Genomic DNA, 20,178 nt, shown 5'->3' on the forward strand with positions numbered 1-20,178 from the left:
AACTTCTATATATTATTTCCATGTCAATTTAATAAAATTTCTTCAATATTTTTCTTTCCCAACGTTGTCATATCCAATAAAACTTCTTCAGTATTTCTTTCAATGTTGTCATATCCAATTAAACTTCTTTAGTATTCTTTCTATATTGTCTTATCCAGTTAAACTTCTTCAGTGTTTGCTTTCTATGTTGTCACATCCAATAAAACTTCTTCAGTTATAGTCAAGTCCGGTGTATAAATATTCAATCCAGAAAATACAAGATAAAAAACTTCTATGTAACCTACATAGATGATCCTTTAAAAATCCCTGTAAGGAAATAGTCTGACAGCTCTGATTTGACGCCTGTCAGTTGATTTACCAATTACTTAAACTAACCTACACTCACTGAAACGATAGAAAATTAGGAATATACAAAGAATGAAGCAATATTATAACTTTGTACATTAATGAAACAAATTATATTTCTTTTACTGTTGATACAATGAAGTTGTACAGTGGTTCATATGTAGAATGATTCTTTAACAGCTCTTGAACAGAGAGCGGGACCAGATGTGGTTCTCCGTAAATGCGGATTAATTCGTCCATCAGCACAAGGCCGACAGGAATGAGAAAAAACAATTTTGTAATTTTGACAAATAGATTTTTTAATAATGCTTTTACTTTTTTTATTTATCCCTCTGGTAAAGGCTAAAGAATGTTACTTCATACCACCTTGAGTTGCTGTGGCATTGTAGCACTGTAACGGACGGATGGACTGCAGGGCTACTACAAAACTTAAAACTCGAAGTTCGTATCCTACCGTCTATCTCGCTCTCGTATTAAATAGTATAAGTGTCAGAGGGACCGCATGGCACGAACTTCGAGTTACGAGTTTCGTAATAGCCCTGCTGTTTTATGTGTGTTTTGGGTTATAAAGTCGATGGTTGGGGCATGGAATGGACGTAATACCCAAATAAAATTTTAGTCGCTGCACTTATTATTTCACATTAGTAAATCGATACCTTGTACTATTTGTTTTATTTATTTCGTAATCCCTAATAATTTTTCCATAGCTAACGAAAATCTTCAGCATTTATGATAAACAATTAACAGGAAGATTGCAAGATTGAACTTGTCTCACATAATCCTATTGTCACCCTATTTAAAAGGGACAAATGACATAGGTACTAACTTGGTACAACTATATCGTTCATCGTGCTTTTGAGCTGCAGGGCTACTACGAAACTCGAAACTCGAAGTTCGTATCGTATCGTCCCTCTCGCTCTCGTATTATACAGCATAAGTGTCAGAGGGACCGCATGACACGAACTTCGAGTTTCGAGTTTCATAGTAGCTCTGCTGAGCACTTGCAGCAGGGCTACTACGAAACTTGAAACTTTTGCATCTTTTTGATTCGCAAAAATTGTTCAGCATAGCTTAATAAAATAACGATATCAATTTTTGAGACTTCAATAAAATTATTATTTAATTTAAAATATATTTTTACCATATCAAGTAATTTTTATCGCAAAGGTTAACGCGTAGAAAGGAATGGAATCTCGAATCGAATGAAAGAAAAGGAAAACATTCATTTCAGTGTAGTGCTGTCATTTGGTTTGGTTTATTTTCGTCATTTCATTTCAATCATTTTGTGAAGTGTTTATTGTGGACTGTTGTAGACACGAAATTCTTTGTATCCTTGAACTTAATACATTTGCTTGAAATTAAAATGCAGTGTCGTGTAATTTGTTAGTTACTGTCGATCAAAATATACCCGATCGATGAAAATCCTTTGTATGAATTTCGCGCTTTGTTCTTACAAAAGTTATTTTTACGTTATTGCAACAAAGTCAATAATATGTAGATGATAGTAAATGACCTCTGATGCAAAATTAGGCGTAGAATATAATAGTGATTAGGTATAGAAAAAAAAAACAAAATGACTTACTTCAATCGACGCGATAATTATAGAGCTCTGAGCAATGAACCAACTCCGCCACTTCGTAATTTAGTAGAATCTGCCAATGCTGCGCCTATGATGCTCACCCTGGACCACGAACATGAAGATGCCACCAACGTTATCATCCACAAAGTACCTAAAAACAAAGGTAAGCATGCAGTTTGCTAATTAGGTACCAAAATCCCTTCTTGTTGCTGGACTTGCTAGGACATACAGCATGTGGTGATTTTATTGCTAAACTTATCACATGCCAATTAAAATTATTCAAACTTGATAAATATATTTATGGCCTAAAAATATATATACATATTTATTCTTTATTTATGGCCTTTAAATTACCATTCTTAGACATGTGGTAATTTTTTATCCCAAAAATACCACATGTCTGAATAGCAACATGTTATTTTTACTTCCAAGCTTTGGTCTTAAAAGAAATACAACTATCCTGTAATTTTCTAGTGTTTTAATTGCTTCTTTATGATTTTAGGTGGATGGACCCATATAGAAGATTTAGATTCTTTTTTCACAAGGATGTACACATATTACATTCGAGGAGGATTTTATCCAATGATAATTTCAGATTTATTCTACCTCCTGCAATTTGTCTTCATCATATGGTTCTCAACATTTTTGGTACATTGTGTAAATTACCCAGTGTTATTCAGAAATGACCCAAATGCGAACAGGAGCGAGAAGCTCAGTTTTAATGATGTGATTTATTCATGTTCAGAATGTGTTGAATTTATATCATGGCATTGGTAAGCACCAAAATTATCCTTCCTTTTTTTATTTATTTATTATATCCTCTATAAAGCTTGTGCTGTATATTATTTTCAAACTTCTTAAAAATTAGTGCTTTTTCTCAAAATCTCATTTTATAATGCAAGTGTGTCCAGGGCTCAGTCTCTGTACATTTACTTCAATGTTTAAATCAATCATAAGCAGAGTCCAGAATTCTCGTAGCCATTATGAGCTGTCATAGGGACTTCTCATTTATCGACTACGGATTATGTACATTTAATCAATGCATTATAGAACCAACATATTATAGAAGATTAAAAATGAAACACGTGGCATTATCGCTAAAGAGCAATCTTTTTAATAAAAACCTCTGAGTAGTTGAAAATATTAAATAGAGATTTGCAATTAATAAAATGAAAAAATATAAGGTAACAATTTCAAATTAAATCGCTTCAGTTCAGTGTATAACATTTGTCAATTTCATGTTCAAAGTCTGTTTTCGTGCTAACAAGTGTTTCATCATTAGTTTCTCGATAAAATGAATAGATAGTCATAAAGCATAAGAAATCCACATTATTTATAATAATAATAATTGTTTACCTCTACTTTTAATCTTTGCATAATGCATCGATAAAATGTACATGATCGGTAGTCAATAAATGATAAGTCCCTATGACAGCTCAAAATGGCTACGAGAATTCCGGACTCTGATCATAGACATCTAGTTTTATTTAATATTGTGTTATAATAATTTGCAGTTAAAATTATAAAAGCTTTGTAATTAAATAAATAATAATCTTTATTATCTGCATTGACAATAATGAACATGTACTGCAATTTATGAAGCAAATTTAATAGTCTTGGTTACAAGCATAAAAAAGTAAGCTTTAACCTGTCCTATCTTGGTTAGGTTGAGAGACCTATTCATACTCGTTATTGTATGGGGACTCTGACCTGGTAGAAGACTAGAACAGTCAGAAGTGGGCCCTACCTAATCAGCTTTCTACCAATTTTTAGTGATTATTCTCTCAGCACATACTTTAAAAAGAGAGTTTGTGCTTAGAGTTAACTTTTCATATAAACAAATGACTGAATGGCTGATCAAAATTACAATCAAAATTTTGTTGCAGTATTGCCTAACATTTCTGACACTCGCAATCGCAATTAAATGACAGATTTTGCATACAAAAGCTGTGATTTGACTGTGATTGCAAGCATCATGAACATTAGGCAATACAGCCTCTGTTTTATGTAGTAGTAACATATCCATATAAACAATTTGACGTTCCAAATGTGAAAAATGACTTAAACTTCATATCAATTCTGTGCACTACTACATACAACAGGTCATTTACTTAAGTTTTATTACCTATAGGTAAAAAAAACAACAACACAACAACAACAATTACTATAGTAATTGTGGGAAGATAATGTTTATTCTGCCAGCTGTTACTTGCTTTTAAGCATAAAGTTGTGTTTTTTTCAGGTGGTGTCTCATCATTTTGTGCTCAGTTATTTGGTTGATGAGATTAGTGTTATCAATATATCATTTGTATTATGCATATGATACAAAGCAGTTTTATAATAGTGCACTAAAAATCCAAGATGTAAGTAATATTTACTGAACAAATTGTAATATCAATGTATTGATTCAGTGCATTAATAAAGCTGTGTTTTTACAGAGTGATTTAGTTTGGGTAAGTTGGGGTACAGTTCAAGATAGAGTAAGAGAAGCACAGCCAGAACATCATATGTGTGTGCACAAGCAAGAAATCAATGAGTTAGACATATACCATCGCATCCTTAGGTGAGTGTTGTTATACATATAGTGTGGAATTAAATATAGAAACATGACCACTAAACCACACCACCACCACCACACCACCACGTTATAGACCACTTAATTATATCTTGATATTCATTCCAGGTTTAACAATTATATGGTGGCTATGGTCAACAAAAGCTTATTACCACTACAAATCCATGTACCATTTGCGGGCGATTTTCACTACTTGTCCAAAGGCTTGAAGTGGAATTTGGAATTCCTATTATTTTGTAAGTTTTGGCCTTCTTACCATAAAAAACTTGTTTTATTCTGAATCTTTCATCCATTACATGAAATTTGTACCATTAGCTAGTCCTTGGAGCCCTTGGGAAAACTGCTGGCAGCTCCGGGAGTGTTACAAGGACCACTCCAAACGAATGATACTGGCCAGGCAACTGGAGAGACAAATCATGTTTCTGGCGTTAATAAATCTACTGCTGACACCTCTTATACAAGCTTGGCAGATTCTTTATTTTTTCTTCAATTATGCTGAGGTCAGTACCCAACATTTTTCATTGAAAGCTCAAACATTAGCTAACAACTATAGTTCCTTGCGGTTTGTTATATTTGACTTTTGTTATCTTTCTGTAAACGCTGGTAGACTCAAGATATGAAATGCATGACACCTTGGTGGTTTCGTTTTTGAAATCGTAATAATGTAATGGGTAGAAAATATAGTCTTGAGTACTGTTTTTTTTAGCTAATAAAGAGGTCGCCAGCGTCGCTAGGCCTCCGCACGTGGTCCCTGTACGCGAGAGTAACACTGCGCCACTTCAACGAGCTCGAACACGAACTTAGAGACAGACTAAACCGCGCCCACAAGCCTGCCACCAAATATTTAGCGAGTTTCTCATCACCCATCACAACAGTTATCGCTAAGTAAGTTACTGATTACTTTTCAGAGCTCAGTGGCCGTATTGTCTAACGCTCGCAGTCACCATCCATCACTTTCTACCCACATACTACGTGTGATAGAAAGAAGTGGTGAAAACAATTGTGATTTCAACTGTGTTAGATAATAAGGCCTTAGTTTTGTGTAAAGGGTCATTATTCGAGCGATTATTTTATTTGATTTACGTGGGTACATTTTTGGTAACATGGTATACTTCATTTTTTTTAGCATTAGAAATAAGGTAAACAATCTTGATGAGTCTTTTTTTATTGAAAAACGTTTTAAAAAACAGTAACTATTACTTACGAGTATGTTACCAAAAAAAATGTAAATGATCATTGTCCTTGCTAATTGTTACATATTTGCTGTAACTTATTTTTCAACAGTGATTTTTTCAATATAAAGACACGTCTAGATCGCTTACCTTCTTTCTAACGCAAAAAATGAAGTATAGAAGATTCTGCTACAGTTTCCAGGTTATGTAGTAGAAGTACAGGACCGTCTAAAAAATTATCAAAAATGTCATCCAATCCTACAGCCATAATAAAATGTGGTCACATGACCTTTGAAATCACATCTGTGGAATTTATGGCCGCCTTACATATGCTCGTTACTAGCATGCTAATAAGCATGCTTATAAGCATGCTAGTACATTAAGTACCAGTATGCCACTAAAGGCACTAAATAAGCATGTTTAATAGTAGCACGTGTCCTATACACACCTGCTAGTAGGTAGCATTTGCTCAATAGAGGCATGCTTTCGTGCTAGTAACTGGCATGTGTAGCAGTAGCTTTAGTATTGTTACAAAAATACCGCTGGAAACTTCAAAGTCAAAACATCTTTATTCAATTTAGGCTATAACAAGCACTTATTAATGTCAAAAAAAATCTACCACCGGTTCGGAAAACCTCTGTTGAGAAGAATTCGGCAAGAAACTCAAGGAGGTATATATTTTTTTTAAACAGATTTACAATATTATTAAATGATATCTATACATCACAAGTATTTAATACAATTTTATTTTTAACACGATAGGTTCGCTATTTGAAGCTTCTTTTTCGAAGTGCTTATGAAAATATATAACAGGGGTAATTTTCTAAAAGTCCAATTTTGAAAACATAATTTTTTACCACTTTTGTATGATATTATATTTTCTTTCACACCCTAGTGATTGAAGCAATCGCCAGGGCAGGGTGTGTCGATTCAAGCATTGAACTTTCTACTTGTTTTCTCATCCATTTAGATAATTTTACTTAATTATAGAAACAATGCCTCATTGAAACAATGGATTATTGATAAAGTGAAAGGCTTATTTATTATATTATAAACATTCAGTATTTGTCTTTTGTGCCGTTGATAACTAGTTTATTTTTGCAGGAATGTCGTTTTTCTTTCTGCGAGCGTGCTCGGCGTTTTGGTCGTGCTCTCGGTTTACGACGAAGACGTTCTCACGGTGGAGCATGTTCTCACCACAATTACTATCCTGGGATGCATATTGGCTGGTGCTAGGTATTTATTATGTATACACATCTAGATAGAGTCTAAAGACCAATCAACAATTCATTCTTTTAAGACAACCAGGAGACTAAGTCCTTATAGGACCCTGACTATTAAGCTTGAGATTTCGGGACTTCCGGGTGTAAATCTCGATAGACGAAGACACTTGTAGAATGAATGCGAATATAACTACATACTCATGGATATTACCTCAAGTATTTATCCGTTTTCTAGTACTCTTATTACAAACTCAGCTTAAATATTTGGTACTAGAGCAATAGGTGTACCTACCTAGTAATTGCCTCATGAATTATATACTTACCCCACTTAGAATATCTAGTCAAAGTACATAATAGTTTAGTTCTTGAAATGATATATGACAAAGCTGTGGAACCAATCAGGACTAACTAATCGGCAGCTCGTCAGGTTTGTTTTAACAGTGACAATGAAGGAGTAAAAAAAATGTGCATCTGAATTGCATAAAGCCTTAGTCCTCATACTCGTAATTATCTTCTCAATTAGATACTCGACGAAAGCATTTTCTTGCCCTGTCTTACTTATTGTTATGAATGCCACAATTATTTTATTCGTGTGTCACAAATCACCACATTCCCTTTCCCTAAATTTGTGTCATAATTTATGGATATGCCTTACCTCAGATCAAATAAAATGTAATGGCAGAACTTTGCAACCAGCAAAGTGAGGCCGGGGTCTCAACTTTATTTTGCCCACTGCCCCTTTGATTATTTTTTTCTTAAGCTCTTCTTTTTCTTTACTACGTATCTGAGTTTTCTGTGAGCGTTTTACTGGCACTGTCCTCTTACCCACAACGTACTTACGTTATTGCTTGCGTCGAGTTCCCATGTTTTAACATGATTGTGGTGTTAGGGCGTTGATAGGCGAAGAGGAGCGGCTGGGCGGCGGCTGCACGGGCCCGGCGCGAGGCGAGGAACTGTTCGTGCAAGTTCTGGGACACGTGCACTACTTGCCCGCGGCGTGGCGAGGGCGAGCGCACACCAAGGATGTCGCCGCGCACTTCCAACAGCTGTTCCAGTTTAGGGCGGTCAGTATGCCACACGCGCATTGCAACAAGAATAACTTTATCTACACCCATATATAGTAAATCCTCAGGATTTAATATATGGATATAGATAAAATATTGTATGCAACTGTACGTAATTAGGCCTTAAAACACTCATGTGACCCTATTATTATCATAAACCCACACTCGTGTTTTAAGGCCCCGTATTACAGTACAGTTGCATAAAATACTATTACCGTCACTATACACTGTTCATTATACCGCACTATAAGCACGTATAAGTACTTTGATTACTCTTACATTATTGCTTTCAAATGAGAAGAACAAAGCTACCGGTGATTTGGTAATTGGAAGTGAACAAATAACAGCAAAGCTCGTTGATACAAGGTAGTTTTGAGATGTATTATGTTATTTGATACCGTTAGGTAGTGCTCTTTATGAAACCATGTTTAAATTCATGTCAATAAAAAGTACACCGCATTGTTATTTAATTGTTCCTAGCTTTTACTTGCTATGTAATTTATGTTTCGATAAAAATAAAATCAATGATTATTTTAATTGCTAAAAAAAATAGGTGAATCCACGGGCGTCTCAACCGCTGTCAGTCCTAAGCTGTTATATAATTCGTATAAAATCATTGATCGTTCTATGAAATAGTTCTTGGCCTAGCGACAGAATTGCTTACGTGATAAATAAAAACAATCTGCTTTCTAATTTATAAAATCTAGGGGCTACTAGCTGGCGCGGATGCACGCAGCGGGCGCACGCCTGCGGGTGCGGGTACAGTTATAATCCGTCGCACGCGACGCGTGAAGTTAGCGCTGCTCATACTATTTTTCAATAGGCGTCCACCCGCTCCGTGCAAACCGCGTCAGCTAGCGCCCTTAATCTAGCGATTAAAACGCTTGCGGAATCAGCCAAATATAGCTTGACTTATTTAGGCCTGTTTACATTTTGATAACTGGCAAGCGCAGGTGACAAGTGCAGGTGTAAAGTAAATTGAATAGACGCTCGGTCTATTTTTACCTGTTAATTAGTTGTTAAGTGCCTTTCTTTAGTGATTTTCTTTGCCATAACCTTTTAAGTTTCTCGATTTCAACTAACACCTCATTCTCGATTTCTGAGGCGATTACTGCGACTATACTTTTTAAAATATTTCGTAACAAAATGTAAACACGAATTTAGATGAAAGTGCTGATAGTTAAATATCCCCTCAGGTGTACATTCTGTTCGAGCTGCTGAGCCCGCTGCTGTGTCCGGTGGTGCTGTTCCGTCTGCGCACGCGCGCGCTCGACGTCGTCGACTTCTACCGCAACTTCACCGTCAGCGTACTCGGCATCGGCGACGTCTGCTCCTTTGCGCAGGTACAGTCAGCGTTATATAATACGTAGCAGTCAAGATCAACAAATACTTGGAAACATACAAAATAGTCATTAACTGTGACTCAGTCAAAGCGGTCAAATTGTTCGAGACATCCATCGTGTACAAATATACTGGAGCACGCAAATCGCCAAATACTTGGTAACATTCAAGCCAAGATTGTTTTTTTTTTGTTTGGATTTTTTTTGTATTTTTTATTCCAATTCAAAATTTTTTGTTACTTTTACGGTCATCCCGTAAAACCCATATCGAAAATACAAACTGAAATATAGATGCATAGAAAAACCAGAAGAATAAGACCAGCGCTGGGAATCGAACCCAGGTCCTCGGCATTCCGTGCCACGTGCAATACAGTGGTATTTGCATGGTAGTGGTGGTGTAGTGACACCACCACTGAACAGTGATACAGACACGAATTTCTCCTATGCACCACATATCTCAGCTTGTTTTGTTTTCTTATTTAGTCACTGAAGCAGCGACACTACTACCAACCAACCAAGTATTTGGCGATGTGCGTGCTCTGGTACATTTTTACACGATGGATGGCCTGAGCAATTTGATCACTTTGATTGGGTCAATGTTATTGGCTATTTGGATGTTTCCCAGCATTTGGTGATCTTGACTATTACGAACTATATGACGTTGACTGTATAGAAATATAGAAATATTTATTCGCTTTTCGCACGTATATAAAACAATATGCAAAATCGCCCAGCGGTCCCAGCTCAGCATAGTGTTGGTAGTGTAGGCCAGACTGTACACACCACATTTCCGGCTTATACATATTATACGTCACACTGCTGGGACTACCTCTCAGAGTAAGAGGGCTTGGGCTGCAGTCCCTATGCGGGCCTAGTATTGATTTGGAATTTCACACAAATTATTAATTCACTTCGCAGGCATGTGAAGGTTTTCTCACAAAGTTTATTTTAAGTCGAATGTTTCGCACGTAATTTCCGAAAAACAACACTGGGTGCGAACCCACACACAGTACACACTTGATGATAAAAGTATTCGCACCGGACCAAAAGAATAAGTCAATTTTATGGGACTCTCTTATTTTTTTTATTTGCTATAATAGCGGTCTCGGTAAATATAGTCTTTGTAAAAATGACAATTGTCTACGTATTACGGTTCAAAAGATAATAAAAACATCATTAGTTAGTACCATTTTTTGTATGACTTCTTTTTGTGTTGGTAGTGATCAAAATGTATTATGAAACAAATTAACGTTTTCAGTTGGATATACGACGACACGGTCACCCCGATTGGCAGACTCCCGGGAAATATGCCGAAAAAGCAAAAGGTAAGAAAAAGAAACATAAAAAATACATGTCAATAGATAAAAACTGCAAAAATAGCTAAAATATGTAAGTAGATAGTCAAGTAAGAAAAAGTATTAAATTTTTAGGAATTCTAGCTTATAGTTTTTTTTTGGGTTTTTCAAAATCAGGCTCTAAAGGACCAAAAAAACAGATAGTTCAGAAATCAATCTCCTGTACGTACGAGGGGCGGCTGAAAAGTTCTAATCCTAAGGTACTTTGAGGTTGCATATGTGTTAGCGGTACTGGCCACTAAAAAGACCATTTAAAATGTAAATAATTAAAAGAAAAAATGTCGTGCCTCTTTTATTACATCTCGAGATATCCGACGGTAAAGGTCATGGCACGAAAATTGAGCACCTGCAGTCATTAACTTCCTCACGAAAAGTGACAAATCGCCGAAAAGTATTTTTGAAGAAATTTACGGCGTATCAGGCCCTTCTCATGCCACTGTTAAAAAATGGACTCGACTTTTTAACTTGGACGGGAGTCGATCCAAGACGATCCTCGCTCAGGGAGGCCAATATCGGTTGTGAGTTAGTGCGCGTTGGTTGGGTGCCGAAAATGCTCACAGCTTTCGATAAACAACGTCGTATTCAAACTTGTCAGGCATTTTTAGAATTGTGTGAAGATGGTTTAGATGAAGTTTGTTTCCGTATAGTAACGAGTCGAAGTCTGAATCTATGCAGTGGATCGAAAAGGGTGAAAGGCCACCGAAGAAATTCAAGGTCCAAAGATCGGCGTCTAAGCTAATGGCCACCGTGTTTTGGGATTGCGAAGGCATTCTTTTAATAGACTTTTTGGCAAAAGGCTCTACAATAAATGCAGTTTATTATGCCGAGCGATTAAGAAAGGTGCGACAAGCCATAGTTGAGAAATGAAGGGGCAAACTGAGCCAAGGCATTTTGTTTTTGCAAGACAACGCCCCTTTCACACCGCTCGTGGTGCCAAGCTTGCTTTGAAGGAAACTGGCTTCGAGGAAATTGATCATCCACCCTACAGATCTGGCCCCTAGCGATTATTTTCTATTCAGCAATTTGAAGAAAGATTTAAGGGGAAAGCGATTTGGCAGTAAGAAATGAAGGCGGCTGTACAGGAACATTTCGACAGCCAAAATAAAATTTATTTTTTTAACGGTCTAAAAGCATTATTAAGAAAATGTAACAAATGCATTGAATTAAAGGGAGATAATATTGAAAAATAAAAATAGTAAAAAAAAACTGAATATTTTTTTTCTACCTTAGGCTTAGAACTTTTTTTGCTGCCCCTCGTACTTAATTTTTTATACCTACGCTCGGCGGTCGCTCTAAGGTTGTCAACTATGGCGTATGCACCAAAAAACTATCGTGGTAGTGGCACTCGTATCTAGTTGTTTGATTTATTGTTGAGAATGAAACGGGAAAAATGGAAATATAAATTAATAACCAAACTATTTTAATTTAATTGTTATATTATAAATTTGTCACAGAAAATATCTTGCGACGATTTCGTTATTGGCGAAATTCACGATTATTTAATTTAAACAACCGTCCACTGAACAATTATATGTATAATAACCTTTTCTCAAAAATGTCCGTAAAAGTTGACATTATTCTTTACATATCAGAAGGTGAAGTGCATAGTTTATGGTCAGCGAAAAATTAAAAAGTTAAAAAGATTACAGGCGCGCTAGCTCGACAATAATGAATTAGCGCGCCTGCATCAGTCACATTTTTTTTAAGTTAAAAATGCCATGGAAATGTTGGCACAAGTCGTATACAGCCAAGATATCAGATATTTTGTTGGAACTCCGGACTTTTTCTATTGGGTCTGAAATAGCTTGTGGTATTTTCGGTGAAAAAATACACCTGCAGTTTAGTTTTAATAAAAAAAGGCGGGAAAGCATAAGAAAAGTATTGGAATAAAATTAAATTTTATAATATATTTTGAGAAAAAGTTTATTCTGTTTCAGAATTATTCACCATTTTTGAGAAAAGCTTTATATTAGTCTCGGCTGGAATAGCAATTGCTGGTTTCGTATTAGTTAAACGGACTCGCACTCAGCCAGCAATTGCCTACTTCCAGGCCACGACAATAATCTACTATTTTTTGTTGCTACATTATTGCAAAAAAAAGTTCACAGACGCGTGTCTCAAGCGGATGGCACTCGCGCTCGCACTGGTCCCAACCGGTCCGAGATATCGTGTCCGTCCGTGTCTATGTGTGCGTTGCTCGAGCGCACTTGTATGGAGATTGATTTCTGAACTATCTGTGTTTTGTGAAAGAACTCTAAAGGACACGCATAGGACCAGCGGGTCGGGTAGGGAGTGCGGCGGGCTTATTTCCATGGGTGAATATGAACAACACCGCCGCCCGCGCACGATCCGCCCCGCGCCCGACTTCGGTGCGATGTTGTTCATATCCAGCCACGTAAATAGGCCCGCCGCACTCCCGACCCGCTCCAGACCTGACCCGCTGCCGTCCTATGTGTGGTTAACGCTTTGATGCGTCATTGTCTGGTGTTTGTTCGCAGGCAATACCCAATACAACCAGGGCGAAGGCGGCAAGACGGAGCTGTCACTGGTGGCGTTCTCGTGCCGGCACCCGGGTTGGCAGCCCGCGGAGCCCACGCAGCGGCAGTTCCTGCGCTCGCTGCGCCAGAGCATGCACCACGCCATGCCCACCAACAACACGCTCGTGAGTCCCGTACACTACTTATGATACCATCAGCCATATATGTGCTATACCACCCTGAAGTTGATAATCACTTCGCATGTCATAAAACAATAATGCCAATAGACGTGTCTGTCAACTTGAAAGTTCGACTTATTTGGCCGATGGTACCTCACCGCTTATTTGGGTGGTGTTAGTCTTAAAATCTTTATAGGTGACCTTCACCTATCGAGTAACCTTTTTCCAACTAATATTATAAATGCGAAGGTAAGACTGTTTGTTTCTTGTTACCTCATCACGTCTAAACCGCTGAACCGATTTAGATGAAATTCGGTATACAGATAGTTTGAAGTCCCGAAAGGAGATAGGATAGTTTTGATTCTCCTTGTTTACGCATATTTTTTGTCATAATTCTATTTTGTATAATCTGTTTACGCATAATAGTATTTATGCCGAAACTGTTTTGGCATACCAGTTTACGCAGAATTCTCTTACGCATAACCAATGTAAGCCAAATGGGATTTACGCATAATTTGTGAATTCCGAATATTATTTAGGCAGAAAATTACTTACGCATAAATTAGTTAGGTACGCAGAAAGTTACTTTGGCATATTTAACTTAATGTTACTTTTAACGACTCTAAGGCGAAGTCGACGGAGCTCCGCTTCGTGGAGCTCCTATTCCGCCTAGTTAAGGCGCTTTGCGCCTTGACAAAATACTAACGGTTAGTAACTAACCTAACCTATAGTTGAGCAATCACGATACCTGGGTTTTCTTTATTGAGGGGGTTCCGCCCCCCGAGCCCCCCCCCCGTTCCCCGGTTTACTGTTTCGCCAATCCAAGTAATTTTTTTTTTTTCAAAAACCTTCGTAGGATTATGTTTGTTTTTTACATGCGGGGGGCTCTGCCCCCCGTCCCTCTTCTTTATGCCCGTGCCTCTTTTACTGGTGGCTGTTCGATCCATTACAAATACAATTATAACCTTAATAACCTATTTTTCTAGTCATCAATAGTAATTAGGTAATTTATTTACGGACATAGATTTGGACAGGATTTCCGCCTATCAAAATTCGGCTTAATTACAGATATGCTAAACAAGATTATGCATAATAAAATTCGGCCATGTTAATATTATGCTAAAAAAAATCGGGTAAACCATTATTCGGCTTATACAGAATTATGCCGAACTAAATTTTGTCTAGTTTAAGATTCGGCGTGAATAAATTAAACCTGTTATGCGTACTCAGTTTCGGAAATTAAAAAGTGTGCCAAATAGATGTCACCCGGTAGTTTTATCCCAGAAAATTGCACAGTTCCCTAGCGATAAACGAATTCTACGCAGACGGAGTCGCGGACAACAGGCTATTTTTTTAATCAGAAACTAAAGTTATTTTTTGGGAATAACAAACTTTAATTTAAAATTAACAGGCAGATCTGATGATTCACGTAAGCAAAGCAAAGCATAGTTTATAGCTAAGTTTTGTATATCTGGTTTTATTAGAAATTCAGTGCATATTAATTATTTAATGTCGACTAAGTGCAGTACCCTCATGAGCCGACCGACGAGATAATATTGCTATTAATCCATTCACATGCGAAATCAGTAAATAAGTTCAAGTAGCAGTGATTTGTCAGTGTTTACGACTATTAGTAAACTTTACGGACCCTGTGCTGTGCTACTGAATCATCACATCTTGTAGCAAGAAATAATTTGTAAAAAGGGAACCAGAATTCACTCACTTTAATGGATTTGTTTTGTCAGCTTCTGTGAAAAAATGCCAAATATGTCTGAACGTCCAATAAGCTCAGAAGTTGTAACATGTTTTTGCCTTTTGGCTTTCATGCGAGTTGAGATACTTGGAGCACAAAATTGCTGTCGTAACAAACAATAGATAAAAAAATACTACAATTATTAATATTATTATACGGTCGACACAGAATTAGATAAACAGACAAAGAGCTTTAATTGATCTTGACATACTATTGTTACCTAGGAAAGATCCTAGTTTAGATCATTTTGAGCTTTACAACTCTATATTTTAATTGTTTTTTCATATTCGTTTATTTGGCAAAAACATAATAGATTTTATTCTAGTTAACATGCCCACTTATAAAATAGGTGTTAAATTTTACACATGTATTCTCACTAAGCCATAATATTAATGATGTGTTTCAGAATAAAACAATGCTCGGATCGTACATACAACAGAGTATATTCGGCACAAATACGCCGTTGCCGGCCGTTTTGTCATATTACCAACAACGGCAACCCTACAGATTACCTGTAAGTATAGTTATATAGTAAAAGTATAGTAAACTCAAACTCGCAACATTTATTGTCACAAAACAAAAACAAAACAAAACACAACAAAAACACAGAAAAAACTTATATAGAAGAAGAGAGAAAACGTAGAGACGTTGCGCTGTAGTGTGATGCCAAAAGGACTCAGCTCAGCCTTCAGCATTTTCTGGAGGTTTAAAGTGTGTATGCGTCGATGATACTGCAATACCGCGTAACTAGCTTTTTCCATGAGGTATAATCTGACAATGAAAATTATACCTTTAGCGACGTATGGTAACCTAGGGTGTAAATTTTTGAATTAGACGTCATACTTATGTCATCCTCATCAATATAATGGAATGGATCCGAGGGTAGACATATCAACACTTAGACTTATTTTAAAAGCATTTATTTAACTTCACCCACACAACATTAATTAATACAAGTCAAACTTCACCTACTTGTAGAGAGTAAAAAGCTTGTATTTTTTTAATAAACCTTATTTATCATACCAACCCTTTGTTTTCATTTTAGGATATGGACGAGACTAGTGATGAAGACGAAGACGCGGAAACCCAGGCTTCGAGCAGCGCCGGGCCGCGCCTGATGGGCCAGTCTCAGGGGAGCAGACTAGGCGCGAGCGGGCTGGCGCCGACCGGGCTCGGGACGAGCGCGCTCGGCCTCGCGGCCGACCCGCCGCCGGACGAGTCGCGCGACATGTCCGTCAGCACGCTGCATCTATACGACCTGCATATATCACAGGTGAGGACTTGATTGTTAATCCCCAAAACCCAGCCATCGAGCAGCGCCGGGCCGCTCTTGATGGGGCAGTCTATTGGGAGCAGGCTCGGCGCTAGCGACCTGGCTATACTGCATCTATACGACCTGCATATATCAGAAGTGTGAACTTCATTGTTAACCCCCAAAAATAGGCCTGTTATAAGCTTCACTGCTGTGCGTCTGTGCCTGTCTGTGGTATAACTCCCCCAAGCGGATGGAACCATTTTGATGCGTTTTATTTTATCAAGATTTTCATTAAAATCGGTTTATGCTGTTTTTGAGATATTTGGTCCATTGTTTACATGTCGTTGTACCTTGCAGGCCGCACCAACGGAGTCTGCATGCTGCGTCAACAACTGCAGCGAGCGGCAGGCGAGGCGAGGCGAAGCGGGCTGGGGCAGCGGCGAGGAGATGCCGCTCCTCCACCGCCCATAACCCCGGCCGTCGCCCCGCGCGCCGCGACCGGTCTGGGTATAACCCCCCACCCTCCTTTACAATACTCATCGATCATCCAATGGACTTAACTATTTTATACAAAATTATTGTACCACAATGTCGCACTTGCGAATTTTCAACACATTTCGTACTGATATTCCGATAGAAACAATTAAATTAATACATTGCCTTGGACATTAATAAACTGAACGGGTCAGTCACGTTTGTACAGAACAGACTAGTCTATGGTCCTTCAAGATGTGTTCCTAATGCGCGAATCACCAGTGTAATTTGTTACGTTTGTAATACATCCTTTTTTACAATTAGTAAATTGCAATAGTTCATGGCATAAAGGTGCGGAGAACACGGTTCAAGACTTCCGAGCGTTCGGAATAAAACGTGCCGAACTGTAACGAAGTTCTATGTGCATTATTTGTGTAGCCGCACTGTGATACAGTTACACGATCGATCAATCCCCAAACAAAACTAAAACGCTGCATTGTTCTATACCAAACGCGGAGTGACAAAACTGCGTTGTCCCTTTTGCATAATAGGGATCGGTAACAGTGCGAAAAGAGACTCAAGAGTTTTACTCCACTCGTGTGTATACCAAATTGTATGCTACTCGCTTTGTAATTTGCATTAGGTGATAAGCTCCAATAGCTTGTATACACATCAAAAATGTCTAGGAATCAATCATGCACGAATTCAAACACATGATTGGTCCTTGAACATTCTTTATAGCGTACATAGGTTAACCTCGTCATTTTTTGGAGAAAGACAATAGCGATACAATAAATTAAGAAATTACTATTTGAATGTTTTTTTTTCGACCTCCACCACACAAATTCGTGTTGCTGATATTTTTTTTTCGACCTCCACCACACAAATTCGTGTTGCTGATATGTTGCTCTAATGAACGAGGACCTTTATGATAATATTAATATTAAATAGAGGGTTTTGATCGATATTACATATGTCAGCCAAAACATTATTCAATGACATAATTGTCAAGTTGTACCTTAATTCCAAAACACCAGTGTAATTATAAGTAACATGATGAAAAAAAAACTGATATGTTTACCGGCTGAGGAAACAGTGGTTTTACTATGCTTAAATGTTGATATTACTACAGAAAACAGCCTATCTTTTACTATCAGTGTATATGCAAACCATGCCGCGATTATGTAAATAGGAGTTTTATAGCTTTTTGGTAGAACATATCATACCAAAAGTACCCGCCTATTTCTATGACTAAGCAATAATATTATAGTTTTCATTGGGATCTAGTATACTTAAAACTACCATATCATTTAATGGCGTTAATTCATTCACGGTATGTTTTGAATTTAGTATAACTTACATTTCTACTTTTCTTGAGGAAACGAGAACGTTTGTCCGAAAAACGTCGGGAAATGATTTTAGGCATAGTCACCGCGCTCAGGCCACTGGTTTTATTTTGGTTCAGGAACGCAAGGTTAATTTAAGTGATTTAATAGAGAAAAAGCAAAAATTTCCAGACGAACCCGTCGACTAAAAATAAAGTTAATATATAATAATTTAACGTTCCGCAACTGCACTTCAGGTTGTTTCTATAACATCTACGCATACATGTGTTATATTCTTTTCGAATTTATTAGGCTGACCAGGAATATTATACCAGTCATATTGACAACGGTATCGGTGATGTTATTGAAAGGAATATTTTCTAATCCTTCTGACTTTTTCTATGACAAATACTTCTATACATTGTGAATTATTTTCCTTCCAAGGCTACGGATAATCTTCGGCATTTGAACGCACAAAAACACAAAATAACATTTCAAAATACGACGCACAAACAACGTTAAACTTTGACAGCAATAGATAGATAACATTTGAATTTATTGTTACCAATGCAAGAAATTAGTTCTATTGGTTTTCCGCAATATGGCGAGGTTTTTTTATAATTCTGGTCAACCTTTATAGCGTAAACACTCAAATTTAATAACAGTTATTTAGTATAAAAGCATGGCTAGAGTCGATTGTTTCACTGGTTAAGTCATTTAGGGTATGTAGATTTAAGTTTTAGGTAGCTTACATGTCAAAATAAGTCGTAAGACAATACGTATACAATTATGTATCACATACACAAGCTGTCTTCCACTGAACAAGCAATTCTTACTCAGTTATTCAGTCAAGTAATTTAGAACGCGGTTCTAAACGCTACAGAAGTTATACAAAAACCTGTATTTAAATTATTAAAAACCGCATCTTTTTCATTACAGTAATGTCCGACCATAACAGGATTTTCGGATGACGCCGAAACCGAAACATCGGCCACTGTTTCGAACTGAATTCAAAACATATGCTTAGAAATAACATCTATGGTATCGTATCCTGACACCTAATTATACTCAGCGGCACAAAATTTGGCCCACTCTACATACTAGAACAAAAGACAAGATTTTTTGCCGCTCAGTATATATTTGCACAGATACAGACATCATAAAATAATTTTAAAATACTACATCAATTTGTAAAAACAAAAGTTTTTTATTTAGGTAGGTATGATATATTTATTACCAATTTACGGACGACCACAAACGAGTCATGAAGTTATCTAAACACCGCGCCGCAAGTTTCAATCGATTTCTGGCCGAATCACATTGTTTTAACAGAAACTGGCCGACATCGAACCTTTATTCCGACTTTATAATCCGGTAAATTTAGTCATAAAAGTAGTGGTAAAAGTACAAAAATCCGACAAAGCTGAATTTTGGTGGAGACTTGGGTACACCATTAGGAATAAAGTGTCAAAAGTCTCCATTGATCCCATGTGTGCTAAAAAAAGTTATTCGGGTCAAAGGTCAATTCGAGGTTTTTTTTTTCGAAAGCGATAAGTTTTATGTATAAGATAGCCTAGGCAAAAATTATAGATCTTAAAATTATCTACAAAAAAAGCCCATATACTTTTTTTTTAAGAATCATTTCTGAGATGGTGGTGTTTTTTCGAAAAAACTTAAAACTCGAATAACACTTAAACTACTGAATTTCGACTCCTGGTTTACTGGGCCAAAAACATTGCAAATAAGCTCTAGAATAACCCCTTTCAAGGAATAGGTCGAATTAGCAGTCACCCTGTATACGTGGCATAAATGTGCTATCATGTAGAACGTGACTCCTTCAACTTTTAGAATCGCTATATCGCAGGAATGTTAATTCTTAGAAAAAAAAGTATAGTACCATTTTTGTAGATAATTTTAAGATTTATAATTTTTGCCTAGGTTACTTTTTGATAAAACTTACCGTTTTCGAAAAAAAAAATCTTAAATTTGACCCCAAATAACTTTATTAGCACACATGGGATCCATGGGGACTTTTGACACTTCATTCCTACTGGTGTACCCA

General features: G+C 37.0%; 1 protein-coding gene across 1 annotated transcript; it reads left to right on the plus strand.

Annotated features, from left to right (window-relative positions):
* Window positions 1-1,565: 1,565 nt before the first annotated feature.
* On the plus strand, window positions 1,566-17,599 carry Atg9 (autophagy-related protein 9). Its single transcript, XM_074095757.1, has 15 exons — window positions 1,566-2,087; window positions 2,427-2,697; window positions 4,167-4,287; window positions 4,363-4,487; window positions 4,608-4,735; window positions 4,815-4,999; window positions 5,206-5,384; window positions 6,776-6,907; window positions 7,784-7,958; window positions 9,155-9,301; window positions 10,557-10,623; window positions 13,152-13,315; window positions 15,469-15,576; window positions 16,108-16,335; window positions 16,675-17,599. Exons 1-15 carry the CDS (start codon window positions 1,919-1,921, stop codon window positions 16,786-16,788), a joined length of 2,313 nt encoding a protein of 770 aa, XP_073951858.1. The 5' UTR covers window positions 1,566-1,918; the 3' UTR covers window positions 16,789-17,599.
* Window positions 17,600-20,178: the final 2,579 nt, after the last annotated feature.

The sequence above is a fragment of the Choristoneura fumiferana genome, chromosome Z (genome assembly GCF_025370935.1).
Source record: "Choristoneura fumiferana chromosome Z, NRCan_CFum_1, whole genome shotgun sequence".
NCBI lineage: Eukaryota > Metazoa > Arthropoda > Insecta > Lepidoptera > Tortricidae > Choristoneura > Choristoneura fumiferana.

Coding starts and splice junctions, on each gene's coding strand:
- Atg9 (XM_074095757.1), top strand. CDS start 1,919: ATGACTTACTTCAATCGACGCGATAATTATAGAGCTCTGAGCAATGAA. Junction 10,624..13,151: donor ATATGCCGAAAAAGCAAAAG/GTAAGAAAAAGA, acceptor GTTTGTTCGCAG/GCAATACCCAATACAACCAG. Junction 13,316..15,468: donor TGCCCACCAACAACACGCTC/GTGAGTCCCGTA, acceptor GATGTGTTTCAG/AATAAAACAATGCTCGGATC.